This window comes from Pistacia vera, unplaced genomic scaffold, assembly GCF_008641045.1.
Source record: "Pistacia vera cultivar Batoury unplaced genomic scaffold, PisVer_v2 Contig483, whole genome shotgun sequence".
Taxonomy (NCBI): domain Eukaryota; kingdom Viridiplantae; phylum Streptophyta; class Magnoliopsida; order Sapindales; family Anacardiaceae; genus Pistacia; species Pistacia vera.
In genome coordinates, this window is record NW_022196316.1 from 295,133 (window position 1) to 313,098 (window position 17,966).

General features: G+C 33.6%; 2 protein-coding genes across 2 annotated transcripts; one reads left to right on the forward strand and one right to left on the reverse strand.

Annotated features, from left to right (window-relative positions):
* Positions 1–2,312: 2,312 nt before the first annotated feature.
* On the forward strand, positions 2,313–14,109 carry LOC116146765 (thioredoxin reductase NTRC). The gene is made up of 10 exons (XM_031432204.1): positions 2,313–2,585; positions 3,337–3,544; positions 3,650–3,755; positions 4,453–4,718; positions 5,293–5,572; positions 6,461–6,568; positions 12,944–13,030; positions 13,189–13,293; positions 13,378–13,508; positions 13,806–14,109. Exons 1-10 carry the CDS (start codon positions 2,330–2,332, stop codon positions 13,864–13,866), a joined length of 1,608 nt encoding a protein of 535 aa, XP_031288064.1. The 5' UTR covers positions 2,313–2,329; the 3' UTR covers positions 13,867–14,109.
* Positions 14,110–15,513: 1,404 nt separating this feature from the next.
* On the reverse strand, positions 15,514–16,831 carry LOC116146846 (ABC transporter G family member 15-like). Its single transcript, XM_031432300.1, has 3 exons — positions 16,600–16,831; positions 16,400–16,479; positions 15,514–15,978 (listed from the first exon to the last, which is right to left on the reverse strand). Exons 1-3 carry the CDS (start codon positions 16,829–16,831, stop codon positions 15,514–15,516), a joined length of 777 nt encoding a protein of 258 aa, XP_031288160.1.
* Positions 16,832–17,966: the final 1,135 nt, after the last annotated feature.

The following is a 17,966-nucleotide window of genomic DNA, read 5'->3' on the forward strand; positions in this document are numbered from 1 at the left end:
AAATTTTTCTTCAAACTTTATGACCTAAGTTTTTATAACTGAGATATATAGTCTAATGCTAACCTTGTTGTTAAGTTAACTCACTACGTCACCCATGTTCGGCCTTTGTTTTTCTATTGATTCTTTCATGTTCACAATTGACCAGATTTGGCTGTTTACATTGGTCAAAGTATCACAAAACACGAAAATGAGCATTGCCTTAATTTGGTGGTTAATATGTGGCGGTTCCTGCCAATGAGAGATTGTACAGTTGTCAAAGGTGAACGCGTTGCCTAACCTTCACAGATTGGAACCCAGATATCCAATGGAGAAAATATTAAAAGACTTGGAAAATCTTCTTCAGAAAGCTACTCTTTCTTTATAACTCAATTCTTAGTTCATACTTTAACCGTGAAGACTATTTTGTTATAGCCCAATAGTATTGATGAACAATTTTTAGATGAGAAGACTGATATTTGCATTAAAGTTCTCTCGTCCCTTCAAGGCCAAGTGATGCCACGTTCATGTTGTAAGCAGCGGAAGCAAATAAAACTTCAAGGAATTAATTATAAGGAAATGAGGCTGACTTGATGAAACTCCATGTGAAAGATGACTTGTATAAGAACATTCACTTAATTTTCTGAAATCAGTATCCGAATTATTAGGATTTTGGGTCTCATTTTGGACATCTATAAAAAGGNCAAAATTAAAAAGAAAAAGAAAATACTTTTATTAATTTACTGTAATTTCTTAATTTTATTTTTTTAATATAATTAAGTATTGAATTATAACTGAAAGAAAACACGTTTATAATTTTCCTAAAATAATATTTTTCCAAAAAAAGTTAAAAAAATTGTATAAATTGTTTCCTTATTGGCTTATAAATGACTAACAAAAGTCACCATGAATTTCACTCTCACACAATGGTCATGTCCTACGTGGCGAAGACTTACTGCTTCCCGAAGCGATGCCGTTTTAATACCACTAGTTCGTTAGAAAATTAGGTGTGGCTCAACCATACCTGCTTATCCTTTTAGCTGGCTTCTTGACTTTTTACTACATGGTCAAACAGTAAAGGGCTAATCACCGTTGATGAGCTATGAATCTCCTAAACTAACGGTGTAAGATTCGGACTCATCGAGGCTCTGTACCTACAGATTCCGCTACAATCGAGGTACATGTTCTAAAGGGCTGGACAGATATTGTGACGTGGCAAATGCTCACTCTCTCGTGTATAGTGTGGTAGTTTACTCGCTCTAGTTGTACGCCTTTCAGATAAATTTATTTGGACAGGTTTTAATTTTAGTCTATTTTATTATTATTGTTATTGAATATTGTCTATTATTAATGTTTTTTCTTTTTTATAGATACGAATACGACGTATACTAACATTCGTAAATTAGAAGACAAATATTCTCAACTTTTGAAATAAATAATATTTACATATTAGTCTAATAAAATAAATGTGAAATCTATAAATATTAATTTTCATCTTATATAATCTTACAAATAAAAAATGAGTATAGAAAAGTGTTACTCTTATATTGTTACATAAATTATTCTCATTTATTGAATTAATTAGTTTATATGCACCATAATTTCATTTTTATAGTTTATATCTAGTATTTTTTTAAGACCTCAATGTAGTAATTGATAAATTTTATAGTAATTAAAGTACAAAAATTCTATACATACAAATTTCTAGTACAAACTTTATATACAAATTGACTTACCTAACACATAAAATGAATGTATTTAACTTAGTTCAATAAATTCTAATAAATGTGGATGGATAAAAGGTCAATTAAAAGATTATATCACATGAATATATATATATATATATATATATATTATAATTTATTAAAACATGGCGATGCATCATGAATTAAGAATACAATCAAACTATTAGAAAAAAGAAAGAAAATTGATGAGTTTAATTAAATTAAAAAGAGAATAATTATAAAAAATAATTAATAGTAAATTTGAGATATAATAAATATTTTTAAAACAATAATATTTAAACCCATTTTTGTTTTACATTTATAAGAAATTATAATTAAACCCTTAATTTTTGTGGATATATAAAGAATAATAAAATTTTAATTTAATAATTATGTTTTAAATAAAAAACGAAAAACAATAAATACATGGTAAGATTTTGTTTTAAGTTAAAAAAAGAAAAAAAATCAAGAAATATGAGTAATAAATAATACTTTCCAAGCGAGTTGTTGAGTATGGGTAGTCGAGCGAGTAGGGATAAACGAGAAGCGCGTGTGCACAACTTCAAGGAAAAACTGAAAGCCTGAAAGGCATTTAACTGGTGCTACAACAGACAAGCTTTAAAGATTGTATGGTCTCAAACAAAATGGCTGCGTCTACAATGATAGGCATAGGCATCGGAATCGGGACCGTGCCGACTCACACTCACCACTACCACCGAGTTGCTATGTCCACACTCACTCTCTCTCCACCTCATATTCCTCACTCTCTCCTTCTCCTCAACTCCTTCTCTACTCGCCGACGCTCCCTCCGTCTCAACTCATTCTCCTCTCCGACTCTCCGTCTCAGAGCTTCCTCTGTCGACACCGACGCTCCTTCCTCTCCAGGTCTATCTCAAATCATTTATAAACTATTTCTGTGAATATGCTTACTAGTTTGAGTAATGCAGGTGAATATTCTTTTTGTTTTTTTGTTTTTTGTATTTAATAATGTAAAGAGGTATCTTATTTAATCTTTAAAGTTTAATATAGAACTTAGAATAAGAGGAGTCACGAGATTTGAGAAACTTTTTATTCAGTTATGGATAAGTTCATTGAGCTTGCGAGGTTTATCTAGTATACGGATAAGTAAAATTTATGAAAATGGAGGGGGGTTGTGACAATTGGAATGCTATGAGGTTTGGTTAAAATACAGATGAGAAATTTCATGGAACTTCTAGAAGGTTTTTGTCAATTTAGAGGATATATACGATGATTTTATAATTGAAAGGGAACTTTCACTAGTTTGGTTATTAAGCAGGACAGTTGAATGAAGATTGTTTAAGGATTTATTCTGTCAATTATTATCTTCTATGATATTTTGAATCAAGAAGAATACAAATTAATTAATCAATGGATATTATTACCTTTGTTTTGGGCGAAGTAACATCAACTTTCGTGTATGTATGGTTGTAATTTGTTCAGTTACATCTTTAGTGTCAATGGGATCCATTTTAATTCTCTACACATGCTTTTAGGCACCTATGTCGATTACAAGCGTCTCTTGGCAGGAATGAATTTGCTTATGTTGTTTGTAATAGTTGTAAAACTATAGGTATTATTGAGAATTTTCTTATCTATTTTGTTTATCTTCTTGCAGGTAAAGGTGTTGAGAATTTAGTAATAATAGGTTCAGGTCCTGCTGGATATACAGCTGCAATATATGCAGCTCGTGCCAATTTAAAGCCTGTGGTGTTTGAGGGATATCAAGTAGGTGGTGTTCCAGGTGGACAGTTGATGACAACCACTGAAGTAGAGAACTTTCCAGGTTTTCCAGATGGTATAACTGGTCCAGATTTGATGGACAGGTAATGAATAAAAAAGAATTTTCTCCTCTCTTGTTCTTATATGTAAAATTTATTTGTAGCTTCCAGGATTGTGGGATAGAATGTTGACTCCTTTTTGCTACCTAGGATGCGACGGCAAGCTGAACGTTGGGGTGCAGAACTGTTCCAAGAAGATGTTGAGTATATTGACGTTAAGAACAGTCCTTTCACTGTGAAAAGTAGCGAACGTAAGGTGATACATTGTTTTACTGCAATTTCTTCTTTTCTCAATGTAGATAATGGAGTGGTTGCATAATATTGAAACACTGAGTATATAAATATAATCAATTTGGCTTGAAATTTTGCACGTAATCTGACTACTGTTATCATTTCCAGTGTTGAAGCTTATTTGATTTGCTAGTGGAACTAGACACCAAGTTACTGACTATTTCTTTGATGCAAATTCTTCAATGAGCATTGCTTTTATCTTGCTTAGGATATGAGTTACCTGAATTATAGACTTCCCTTTTATTTTAGGGTCATGCTAGTGACATTTGTGACACTCCATCATTCGTTACACTTCCATGTGACAAAATGCATGGGTAGGGCCTTTTGATGATATGTGGCACCACTGTGTGCATGGTTGTCTGACACACAAGTGTCATTAGTAATCTTTATTTTCTTGCTTATATTACAAGTAGAACCCAACTTTGTTTGTCATTATATCTTTAATTATACCTTTATTTGATTAGTTTTTAAGATTTCATGAGAAAGACATAAAAGGAGGGTTTGCTTTTTCCCTGTTTTAAATCTCATGTAATCTTGGCACTAGGGTCTTTTGTGATGTTGATGGTCGGAATCAGTTGTTAATTGGTCTTTGAAATGACTTAATTCGTTCATATGGCGTTATGAATAGTTTTTTTTTTTTTTTTGATTTTATTCACATTCAGGTTCAGTGCCACAGCATCGTTTATGCTACAGGAGCCACTGCAAAAAGGCTGAGGTTGCCTCGTGAGGATGAATTTTGGAGTAGAGGGATCAGTGCTTGTGCGATATGTGATGGAGCATCTCCACTGTTTAAGGGGCAAGTTCTTGCTGTGGTTGGAGGAGGAGATACAGCAACAGAGGAAGCAATATACTTGACGAAATATGCTCGTCATGTTCATTTACTAGTACGTAGGGATCAACTAAGGGCATCAAAAGCAATGCAAGATAGGTTAGTTATTACGTAACTCATTTATTTCTTCCTTTTTTCTCATCTTTTTCTTTTGAAGTTGTTAAAGCTCCATTTTTACCGTAGGATTGTAGATTTGTTGTTGTAAAGTACTTATTTTCCCTTTGATTATATGATATCACCTGTATGCATTAATTTGTTTTCTCCTTACCCATGCGCTGTTGATGTGCAATCTCTTTCTTGAATTGTCTGTATCATGCTGTAATGGTTCTTTATTTTCATGACAATAATCTTCTCAAAATTGGAGATTAGTAACTTTATCTGCCACACGATTGCTCTGTTAGAAATACTTACATCAGCTGGGACAGGGAAGTGTATATTATAGGGAAAAGAACCAAAACATGATAGGCTTCGTGGTATTTTCACTTATTTTTTCATTTATTACTAGTGTTATTTATTTGTTTTTTGAATTTGTTTCATGGTGTTTATTTTCTCCTCTTTGTTTCTCAGTGACGGCCTTGATAATGATGAATTAGATACTAATGAACAATTTGTATGTTGAGTTTTCAACTCCCTGAATGTTTGTTTAACAGGTTGATTATCGCGAATGTTTCAGAGTGTTCAATAATCCAAATATCACCGTGCACTTCAATACTGAGACTGTTGACGTTGTTAGCAATACGAAAGGCCAAATGTCTGGCATCTTACTCAGAAAACTTGATACTGGTGAAGAATCTGTGCTTGAGGCAAAAGGCTTATTTTATGGTATAGGTCATTCACCAAATAGCCAGTTGTTGGAAGGACAAGTTGAACTGGATAGCGCAGGTTATGTAGTTGTTGAGGAGGGTACTGCAAAAACTTCTATTGAAGGTGTATTTGCTGCTGGAGATGTGCAGGTAATCATGTCAAATCTTCATTTAATGAAGGCCATTAGTTTTTATCTGGGGCTGTCAGGTCCATTGTGTGCTCCAAATGGTTTATCCAGGCCTACAGTCTCGCATTGACATAATCCTATTGGTGACCATAATTGATGTTAGAAATATGATAATTTGATTTTGATTCATTAACTGTGTTTTAGAATTCTATGTTGTTGGCATCATGGGCTGAATTTTTCTTAATGAATTTCTTGTTTATAACGGATAAAGTTTATGACAAATATGCCATTCAGTGAAGTAAATTTTTTCAATTTGAAAAGTATTTAGCATAAACTTGGGAAAAAATGATGCTTGTGAAAAATACATAAATTATCTTTGTCGTTTGCAGATGGCACATGTAACTTTGGGGTTAATTAGCATATTTGGACAATTCCATTAGTTTATTGATTCTTGTTTATATGTGATGATAAGTTAATATCCTTGAAATAAAGTTTGGTATATTCAATTCCTTTAAATTTTGAATTGGCGTAATTGAATAGATTAGATGGTCATTTCTCCAAATATTAAATATATCCCTTTTGCTGTATATGTTTCTGTGTGCATGCTTCATCCGAGGTGGATTTACATGATAGTAAAGTTTGAGGAATATATTTCGTCTCTATTATTATTGGTTAAGCTGTGAAGCACTGGAATTACAATCATGGGGAACTTTTTACTTTTCATGGTTCCAAGTAACAAAAATATTTTTGTGGGATATTGATTACATGCGAGCAATGTCATAAGAAATGATACTGGTTATGGGAATTCTTCTGGAAAGCTCAGTGAAAGGTTTTTATAAGCTGCATGTTTGGGGAAAGCCCATGTCTTTTATTGACCTTCTATAAATTCAGTTTCCTTCTTACTAAGTAGGATCATGAGTGGAGACAAGCCGTAACAGCTGCTGGATCAGGATGTGTTGCTGCTTTGTCCGTTGAGAGGTACCTTGTGAGGAGTAATCTCCTCATTGAGTTTCACCAGGTAGCTAACTTTCTAATACTATCCAACTCTGCTCTTGTTAGCCTAATGATATATTGTTATGTTTGCAAATTGTCATATGATTTTGAGTTAACTGATTTTCTAACTCCTTGAAATGGGAGCCTGATAATGTCTAGCATTGCTTATTTGCTTGTACAATACAACATTGATGATTGATTGATATTCTACATGGAGCATTTAGAATCTATTGACATAATGACTATAATTGGTCATATAAATACATCTAAAAAGTTTAATTTGTTGGAGTCTTAAATCTAATATTGTTGCAGCAAGTAAAATCTAACTACTTTCTACTGGTCACTGCAATGAATTTGGCAACATTGCTGGATATATAAGTTCCTGTGTTCTTTCTTTACTGAGGATGGGAAGGAATGCTACAGGAACTCCTGATGTATGTTAGAAGCCTTTGTTGCATGACAAAGCCAAAAAATATTTTTGAAGTTGAGAGCCTTTCTTATTTTTTTGAGTAAATTAGAAGTATGAATGGGAAATAAGTTTCATGGCGGTATATGTGCAGTGTTTAATGGAATTAGCATGCCATAAACAGAGACAGACTTCAATAATCTCTAATTTTCACCTACCTTTGAAAATTAGATTATGTTTTGTACATAGGGTAGTAAGGGTACTGGGAATGGGACTTGTGATAATATTGTAAAACTAGTAAAGAAAAGAAAAAAAAAGGCCCTTCAGTTGCATCATGTGTGCATGAGTAATTATTACATATTACTTTCGTGGTCCATGAAAGATGGTTCTTTCTATGTCAGTGACACTTCAAAATAATTGTGAGTTAAAAATTAAAAGTCTCTTATCCCAAAAAGGAAAAAAAAAAAAAAAATGGCAATTCACGACAAAAAGGTTTTTCTAGCTTACCTTTTGCTGAGTAAAATTCTAGATTTTGCCTTTTGGTTAAATGTTAGTTCTCTGATGGTGAAGTCAGCTCTGGAAAGTTGAAATGTAAATCAGCAGTTTTTTATGAGTTAAATTTTGACTTTGGAGAGATAGTAATGTGTACTGTTGGGGTTTGTATCTCCAAATTGGAGATTAGTAACTTTATCTGCCACAGATTGCTCTGTTAGAAATACTTACTCAGCTGGGACAGGGAAGTGTATATATAGGGAAAAGAACCAAAACATGATAGGCTTCGTGGTGTTTCACTTATTTTTTCATTTATCCTTCTCCTCAACTCCTTCTCCACTCGCCGACGCTCCCTCCGTCTCAACTCATTCTCCTCTCCGACTCTCCGTCTCAGAGCTTCCTCTGCCGACACCGACGCTCCTTCCTCTCCAGGTCTATCTCAAATCATTTATAAGCTATTTCTGTGAATATGCTTACTAGTTTGAGTAATGCAGGTGAATATTCTTTTTGTTTTTTTGTTTTTTGTATTTAATAATGTAAAGAGGTATCTTATTTAATCTTTAAAGTTTAATATAGAACTTAGAATAAGAGGAGTTACGAGATTTGAGAAACTTTTTATTCAGTTATGGATAAGTTCATTGAGCTTGCGAGGTTTATCTAGTATACGGATAAGTAAAATTTATGAAAATGGAGGGGGGTTGTGACAATTGGAATGCTATGAGGTTTGGTTAAAATACAGATGAGAAATTTCATGGAACTTCTAGAAGGTTTTTGTCAATTTAGAGGATATATACGATGATTTTATAATTGAAAGGGAACTTTCACTAGTTTGGTTATTAAGCAGGACAGTTGAATGAAGATTGTTTAAGGATTTATTCTGTCAATTATTATCTTCTATGATATTTTGAATCAAGAAGAATACAAATTAATTAATCAATGGATATTATTACCTTTGTTTTGGGCGAAGTAACATCAACTTTCGTGTATGTATGGTTGTAATTTGTTCAGTTACATCTTTAGTGTCAATGGGATCCATTTTAATTCTCTACACATGCTTTTAGGCACCTATGTCGATTACAAGCGTCTCTTGGCAGGAATGAATTTGCTTATGTTGTTTGTAATAGTTGTAAAACTATAGGTATTATTGAGAATTTTCTTATCTATTTTGTTTATCTTCTTGCAGGTAAAGGTGTTGAGAATTTAGTAATAATAGGTTCAGGTCCTGCTGGATATACAGCTGCAATATATGCAGCTCGTGCCAATTTAAAGCCTGTGGTGTTTGAGGGATATCAAGTAGGTGGTGTTCCAGGTGGACAGTTGATGACAACCACTGAAGTAGAGAACTTTCCAGGTTTTCCAGATGGTATAACTGGTCCAGATTTGATGGACAGGTAATGAATAAAAAAGAATTTTCTCCTCTCTTGTTCTTATATGTAAAATTTATTTGTAGCTTCCAGGATTGTGGGATAGAATGTTGACTCCTTTTTGCTACCTAGGATGCGACGGCAAGCTGAACGTTGGGGTGCAGAACTGTTCCAAGAAGATGTTGAGTATATTGACGTTAAGAACAGTCCTTTCACTGTGAAAAGTAGCGAACGTAAGGTGATACATTGTTTTACTGCAATTTCTTCTTTTCTCAATGTAGATAATGGAGTGGTTGCATAATATTGAAACACTGAGTATATAAATATAATCAATTTGGCTTGAAATTTTGCACGTAATCTGACTACTGTTATCATTTCCAGTGTTGAAGCTTATTTGATTTGCTAGTGGAACTAGACACCAAGTTACTGACTATTTCTTTGATGCAAATTCTTCAATGAGCATTGCTTTTATCTTGCTTAGGATATGAGTTACCTGAATTATAGACTTCCCTTTTATTTTAGGGTCATGCTAGTGACATTTGTGACACTCCATCATTCGTTACACTTCCATGTGACAAAATGCATGGGTAGGGCCTTTTGATGATATGTGGCACCACTGTGTGCATGGTTGTCTGACACACAAGTGTCATTAGTAATCTTTATTTTCTTGCTTATATTACAAGTAGAACCCAACTTTGTTTGTCATTATATCTTTAATTATACCTTTATTTGATTAGTTTTTAAGATTTCATGAGAAAGACATAAAAGGAGGGTTTGCTTTTTCCCTGTTTTAAATCTCATGTAATCTTGGCACTAGGGTCTTTTGTGATGTTGATGGTCGGAATCAGTTGTTAATTGGTCTTTGAAATGACTTAATTCGTTCATATGGCGTTATGAATAGTTTTTTTTTTTTTTTTGATTTTATTCACATTCAGGTTCAGTGCCACAGCATCGTTTATGCTACAGGAGCCACTGCAAAAAGGCTGAGGTTGCCTCGTGAGGATGAATTTTGGAGTAGAGGGATCAGTGCTTGTGCGATATGTGATGGAGCATCTCCACTGTTTAAGGGGCAAGTTCTTGCTGTGGTTGGAGGAGGAGATACAGCAACAGAGGAAGCAATATACTTGACGAAATATGCTCGTCATGTTCATTTACTAGTACGTAGGGATCAACTAAGGGCATCAAAAGCAATGCAAGATAGGTTAGTTATTACGTAACTCATTTATTTCTTCCTTTTTTCTCATCTTTTTCTTTTGAAGTTGTTAAAGCTCCATTTTTACCGTAGGATTGTAGATTTGTTGTTGTAAAGTACTTATTTTCCCTTTGATTATATGATATCACCTGTATGCATTAATTTGTTTTCTCCTTACCCATGCGCTGTTGATGTGCAATCTCTTTCTTGAATTGTCTGTATCATGCTGGAATGGTTCTTTATTTTCATGACTATAATCTTCTCAAAATTAGAGATTAGTAACTTTATCTGCCACACGATTGCTCTGTTAGAAATACTTACATCAGCTGGGACAGGGAAGTGTATATTATAGGGAAAAGAACCAAAACATGATAGGCTTCGTGGTGTTTTCACTTATTTTTTCATTTATTACTAGTGTTATTTATTTGTTTTTTGAATTTGTTTCATGGTGTTTATTTTCTCCTCTTTGTTTCTCAGTGACGGCCTTGATAATGATGAATTAGATACTAATGAACAATTTGTATGTTGAGTTTTCAACTCCCTGAATGTTTGTTTAACAGGTTGATTATCGCGAATGTTTCAGAGTGTTCAATAATCCAAATATCACCGTGCACTTCAATACTGAGACTGTTGACGTTGTTAGCAATACGAAAGGCCAAATGTCTGGCATCTTACTCAGAAAACTTGATACTGGTGAAGAATCTGTGCTTGAGGCAAAAGGCTTATTTTATGGTATAGGTCATTCACCAAATAGCCAGTTGTTGGAAGGACAAGTTGAACTGGATAGCGCAGGTTATGTAGTTGTTGAGGAGGGTAATGCAAAAACTTCTATTGAAGGTGTATTTGCTGCTGGAGATGTGCAGGTAATCATGTCAAATCTTAATTTAATGAAGGCCATTAGTTTTTATCTGGGGCTGTCAGGTCCATTGTGTGCTCCAAATGGTTTATCCAGGCCTACAGTCTCGCATTGACATAATCCTATTGGTGACCATAATTGATGTTAGAAATATGATAATTTGATTTTGATTCATTAACTGTGTTTTAGAATTCTATGTTGTTGGCATCATGGGCTGAATTTTTCTTAATGAATTTCTTGTTTATAACGGATAAAGTTTATGACAAATATGCCATTCAGTGAAGTAAATTTTTTCAATTTGAAAAGTATTTAGCATAAACTTGGGAAAAAATGATGCTTGTGAAAAATACATAAATTATCTTTGTCGTTTGCAGATGGCACATGTAACTTTGGGGTTAATTAGCATATTTGGACAATTCCATTAGTTTATTGATTCTTGTTTATATGTGATGATAAGTTAATATCCTTGAAATAAAGTTTGGTATATTCAATTCCTTTAAATTTTGAATTGGCGTAATTGAATAGATTAGATGGTCATTTCTCCAAATATTAAATATATCCCTTTTGCTGTATATGTTTCTGTGTGCATGCTTCATCCGAGGTGGATTTACATGATAGTAAAGTTTGAGGAATATATTTCGTCTCTATTATTATTGGTTAAGCTGTGAAGCACTGGAATTACAATCATGGGGAACTTTTTACTTTTCATGGTTCCAAGTAACAAAAATATTTTTGTGGGATATTGATTACATGCGAGCAATGTCATAAGAAATGATACTGGTTATGGGAATTCTTCTGGAAAGCTCAGTGAAAGGTTTTTATAAGCTGCATGTTTGGGGAAAGCCCATGTCTTTTATTGACCTTCTATAAATTCAGTTTCCTTCTTACTAAGTAGGATCATGAGTGGAGACAAGCCGTAACAGCTGCTGGATCAGGATGTGTTGCTGCTTTGTCCGTTGAGAGGTACCTTGTGAGGAGTAATCTCCTCATTGAGTTTCACCAGGTAGCTAACTTTCTAATACTATCCAACTCTGCTCTTGTTAGCCTAATGATATATTGTTATGTTTGCAAATTGTCATATGATTTTGAGTTAACTGATTTTCTAACTCCTTGAAATGGGAGCCTGATAATGTCTAGCATTGCTTATTTGCTTGTACAATACAACATTGATGATTGATTGATATTCTACATGGAGCATTTAGAATCTATTGACATAATGACTATAATTGGTCATATAAATACATCTAAAAAGTTTAATTTGTTGGAGTCTTAAATCTAATATTGTTGCAGCAAGTAAAATCTAACTACTTTCTACTGGTCACTGCAATGAATTTGGCAACATTGCTGGATATATAAGTTCCTGTGTTCTTTCTTTACTGAGGATGGGAAGGAATGCTACAGGAACTCCTGATGTATGTTAGAAGCCTTTGTTGCATGACAAAGCCAAAAAATATTTTTGAAGTTGAGAGCCTTTCTTATTTTTTTGAGTAAATTAGAAGTATGAATGGGAAATAAGTTTCATGGCGGTATATGTGCAGTGTTTAATGGAATTAGCATGCCATAAACAGAGACAGACTTCAATAATCTCTAATTTTCACCTACCTTTGAAAATTAGATTATGTTTTGTACATAGGGTAGTAAGGGTACTGGGAATGGGACTTGTGATAATATTGTAAAACTAGTAAAGAAAAGAAAAAAAAAGGCCCTTCAGTTGCATCAAGTGTGCATGAGTAATTATTACATATTACTTTTGTGGTCCATGAAAGATGGTTCTTTCTATGTCAGTGACACTTCAAAATAATTGTGAGTTAAAAATTAAAAGTCTCTTATCCCAAAAAGGAAAAAAAAAATGGTAATTCACGACAAAAAGGTTTTTCTAGCTTACCTTTTGCTGAGTAAAATTCTAGATTTTGACTTTTGGTTAAATGTTAGTTCTCTGATGGTGAAGTCAGCTCTGGAAAGTTGAAATGTAAATCAGCAGTTTTTTATGAGTTAAATTTTGACTTTGGAGAGATAGTAATGTGTACTGTTGGGGTTTGTATCATAATCCAATCCTATTTTAAATCCTCTCGTTTATTTATATTTGACAGCCTCAAACTGAAGAACCTAAGAAGGAACTCACGGACAGAGATGTTCAAGAAGGTTTTGACATATCACGTACAAAGCATAAGGGCCAGGTATGTGTTCATTTTGTCAAGATGCTAGCTCTAATATGAGGAGCTCTTAGCTTTTTTTCACATCTTTTCAAGTGGCATCCTCCTGATTTTGGTTTTTTGTTTAAGACTAGTTCAAAGCTTATATATTTTAATCGTTTTCTTTTTCTTCTCTCCCTCAGTATGCACTACGAAAATTGTACCATGAAAGTCCAAGGCTTATATGTGTACTCTATACTGCACCAACTTGTGGTCCATGTAGGACATTAAAGCCAATTCTTAGCAAGGTACGTTAAGATGGTTGTAATTATTCTTTTGTTAAATGACTAAGAAATTTGCATAACTTTTGCTCCATCTTTCATGGATGGCAGGTGATAGATGAATTTGATCAGAGTGTACATTTTGTTGAAATCGATATTGAGGAAGATCCGGAGATAGCAGAAGCCGCTGGAATTATGGGTACACCATGTGTGCAGTTCTTTAAGGACAAAGAGATGATCAGGTTAGCCAAACTTTTGTTCTTTCTTATTTCGTTAACCGTGCTTGTTTTCTGCTTCTTTGCTCCATGTAAACTCGATAAATCAAATAGCTTTGATGATCGAGGGGCATTCTGTACCTGTTGCCCGTTAGGATTCCTTGATTTAATTAATAATTAGCATAAAAAATATTTGCTTCAAACTTGATTGAAATGGATATCATCAGCTCAGTTGCCTTTTCAGTAATAAGAAATAAGTCGAATATTTATATGTTTTTGACACATATGGTAGCTTCGCCGACCATTCTATGCTTGGTGATGCAGGTCTGTAACAGGGGTCAAAATGAAGAAAGAATACAGAGAATTCATTGAAGCAAATAAATGAGAGAAATTCAGATTCAATTTTAACTGATGGTATCACTTTGTCATTCAATTTTGTTCCTTCCATAATTGATAGTTGAATAATGCCTTGTATTTTTAAGAAGATTTGTTGTATCGACTATCGATCAGTTACACTGTAGATTACACATGCAGAGTTGTGAATGCATTGTTACGGTAAGATCTTGTATTTCTATCAACCTGTATATTTGGCCGAGTTCAGTTCAGCTACGGGATTTGATTCACATAAGAGCACATTGATTCTACTGACAGATATATTGTTTGCCTTTTTGCCTAATTAAAATCCTGTGCGTCGGATTCTTTTGGATTACTTAACCTCTCCGTTAGTAACCAATTCCAATTGATGAACGAATAACTTTAAGCAAATGGAAGAAAGCATTAAGTTGGATGATACACACAGTGCCCATGCCAGGACTTATTGAACAAAAAATAAAGGAGACAAATAACTTATTTTTCAGAAAAAAATTATAACTGAATGGATATACGACGTTGTGGATAATGGATTACGTAAAAAGTTGAGGTTTGGAGACTAGAGATTAATGATAATGGATAGGCAAAAAGTTTGCGTAATAGTGATGATGGTCGCCCCGCCCCTTGTACTTGAGTAGTGCGTCGAAGTAATAACAAGCATGATAGAGCAACCAAACCAAGTCCCACCATTTGGAATGATGGAGCTGAATTGCAAGTACTTTGTGGAGAACTTGGTCACCCTTTAGCTTGGTGTCACCAGGAAAGGGAGAATCAAACGCAAGGCCTAACATGTTGTTCTTGTATTGACCCTAGAAATAACAATATCAGAATCGTATGTAAAAAGATGATGATATACACTCTTGGTCTACAAGCCATGCATGACTGGTGCACCTGTATTTCCCATGATGCAAAGCTAATGTAGGACATCGGGGAAGATCAGAAAGTGGTCTAAACTCTAAAGATTATCATAATAAATACCTATATATCCACAAATATTATAGAATTATTATACATATCTCCCAAGGTTTCGTGAAACCTCTTCTTAAGAGTTTAAGAGCTTTCGAAAATATATCCAAGGAGGGAAAATTACATATTTGACCTTCAGTGATCATTATTAAATGTATTGATGTATGCTAAAAGCCTAAAATTGTAAATATGTTACTCAATAATGAAATTATATGATAGTAAACGTAGATGAATGGGATAGGCGTGATCAGAAGACTGGTTGATGATGACATTTATATTGTTGAAGAGATTAGTTGGTGGCAAGTTTGATGGTGTCTTGTTCAATGAAACGGTTTAATGTCTCAATAAAATGTTGAGGTGACGTCATGTAGAAGATAAATTAATACGCTATGAGTGTGATGACAATACAGTGTGTGTATATAAACAAAAACTAATGTAACAATATCGGTTTATTTTATATGTTTTCAATTTTAATTTATTTATTTTTTTCAAAATATCATATTTTCAAATGATACTCTTACTCATTGGACAACGAAGTCAGAAGAATTAATACAACGAAGGAAGTGAATCTTCGCATTGGACAAGGAAAACCCGCTTCAGCATAGAACTATAAGACAATATATATATAAAGATTAGTAAATCTCATCGTTCTCTTTGTGAAACTTTTTGAATATATATTTACATAGAAAGCGTCAAATTAATTTATAACCTTTACAACAAATTTTGCATCTCCAAAATATATCGTTTCTCCACATGAGAGGAGAAGCAAATCATCGAACAACTCAAACAGATGACTACTCGGTTGATGAATGGAGCAAACAACAATCCTTCCATCGTGGGCAATTTTTTTTAGAACTTGAAGCACAAAGAAAGCTGAAGCACTATCCACCCCGCTAGTGACTTCATCGAGAAACAAGACTCGCGGTTGTGTTAAAATCTCAATACTAATACTAAGCCTCCTCTTCTCTCCTTTGCTTATTTCTCTGGAATGCCAGTTTCTAATCTTGTTTTCAGCGCAATCTTGGAGACCCATTTTGATGATTGTCTCTTCCACTATCTCATTGTTTGTCATTTCAGAAGGAAGCCTCAGTTGAGCTGAATGAGTTAGGGTTTCTCTGACGGCGAGCGTCCCCAAGAAGTAATCCTCTTGAATTACATAAGACTGAAGTGAAAAGTATGAATAACAACTCATTTATCCAATTAATATAATAACCAAATGGTATATGCATAGTTCTTATAATGATCAAGCACTAAATTAATAATTACTAGATGTTATGAAGATTGAACAATTTAGAATAAGCTCACAGCCATGCAATATTCTTGTGCCCTTGGTTCTTCATTAAACTTATAGTTCTTTTTGTTCTGCTGCTTTGGTTTGTACTGTTTCTGATCCTTTACAATTTATTATCTTTGCTTTGCATGTTGAGTAGTAATAATTGTACTGGTCCGGAATTACCAAACTTAATTTTTTTTTTTGAAATTAGGTATACAGTTTCGAGCTCGTCTTGCGAAACAAGTGCGGGAATTTCCGGATTAAAAAAAAAAAGAAAAAAAAAAGAGTAAAATGTACATTCAATACTTACAGCATCTCGGCAAGCTGCGCTTCCCTTCTTGCCATTGAGTAGAACATTTCCTTTCATTATAGTATTTGTTGAGAGTCTCCCTGTCAAAAACAAACAATTAATTGAACATTAATATATATTTCTAGTTGGCTACTTGATGAGAATATCTTGTTACACTTGAGGCTTCAGATGGTCAATTATATAATTTGTAATCAACGTACCAGCCAATGCATCAAGTAAGGTGGATTTGCCAGAGCCAGAAGGACCCATAATGGCCATAATTCGATCAGGTTCTGCGTACCCATTTAACCCATGAAGTAACTTTCTTGTTGCACCATTTCTCCAGTTTTGTGCTATCACTGTTAGATCTTGCCACACTAAAAATGTTGCCTTACTTTCCCCAGCTTCTAACTCGTACCAATCCGTCGTTTTTGCCTCGTCTTTCGACTCCATTTTGAGTGTTAATGTTCTTCAAGGCCGCAGTTACTGCATAATTTTTCATATTAGTGATTAATAATTAAAAAAAAAGTACATGAAAATAAGTATATTCATATACTTAACGATGCACAATCACTTATGAACATGCATGTGACCAATTCTTCATTGTATCATTCAACAACTAGCGAGTGTACATACAATGTGATATTAGACAATAAATTACATTTTAGCTAAGTAGAATGTTAACCGATACAATGCTTTGTGATGTTGAACAGTCATACTTAAAAGAAATGGCACAATCACAGTTGCTTTGGGCTTTTCTTTATGAAGAAGGAGAGTTCAAAAAAGGCTAAGGTAGTATACAATTGGCTAAAGAAGAGAACTAAATAAAATTGTTACTAGGTAGCCAATAGCTAGGGTTTAGATGTACATTTATTTAAAAAAAAAAAAAAAAAATCGAATTATAGTGAAGTTACACATGCAAGACTATTGAACTGTCTTCATCATTTACCTAACATGAATTTAAATTCTTGTACGATTTCCATGTGTAGCTCCCCAAATTCTTTGGTAATTAGGTATTTGGTTTTGGGTATCTCAACAACAGTTGTGTTCCGAAAGCAAACATTTTTTACATTATGCCATCTTCTATGTTTCCTTCGCGTGCAATTGTTATTGGTCATTAACATATTCACTACAAAGAAAAATTCCCCGTCAAGAAGGGGGTACAATAACAATTTTTGAATTGTCATTGTAGCCCTTATCAAGAAAAGATCATGACAGTTTTCGAACTGTCAAGAACCTCTTGATAGATCCTTAAACCAAATCCTTAACAATTAACTAAATCCTTAACAGTTATTGAACTATCAAGGATTTAGTTGAATTTTCAAATTTTTTTTTTTTTTTTTCAGATTTTAGCCAAATTGTTGACAGTTTTCACACTGTCAAGATTTAGTTAATTTTTTTTTAAATTACTGAATTTTTTTTTATTATTACGTATTAAATTATAGAATAATAGAATGAAATGTTTCATAATATTATGACCATTCAACAATATATAATGAGAAATCAAACAATTGATCGAATAATACATATATTACTGTTGCTCCGAGTAAACAAAATTGAACAACAGTACATAAATTTTACAATATTG

Excerpts from the sequence above, each read along its gene's own strand:
- LOC116146846 (XM_031432300.1), bottom strand. The coding sequence starts at position 16,831 with ATGGAGTCGAAAGACGAGGCAAAAACGACGGATTGGTACGAGTTAGAA. Across the intron at positions 16,480-16,599 it reads CTTACTTGATGCATTGGCTG|GGAGACTCTCAACAAATACT; the intron begins GTACGTTGATTA and ends TGTTTTTGACAG. Across the intron at positions 15,979-16,399 it reads GCGCAGCTTGCCGAGATGCT|TCTTATGTAATTCAAGAGGA; the intron begins GTAAGTATTGAA and ends TTTTCACTTCAG.
- LOC116146765 (XM_031432204.1), top strand. The coding sequence starts at position 2,330 with ATGGTCTCAAACAAAATGGCTGCGTCTACAATGATAGGCATAGGCATC. Across the intron at positions 5,573-6,460 it reads TTGCTGCTGGAGATGTGCAG|GATCATGAGTGGAGACAAGC; the intron begins GTAATCATGTCA and ends CTTACTAAGTAG. Across the intron at positions 13,031-13,188 it reads GTACAAAGCATAAGGGCCAG|TATGCACTACGAAAATTGTA; the intron begins GTATGTGTTCAT and ends TCTCTCCCTCAG.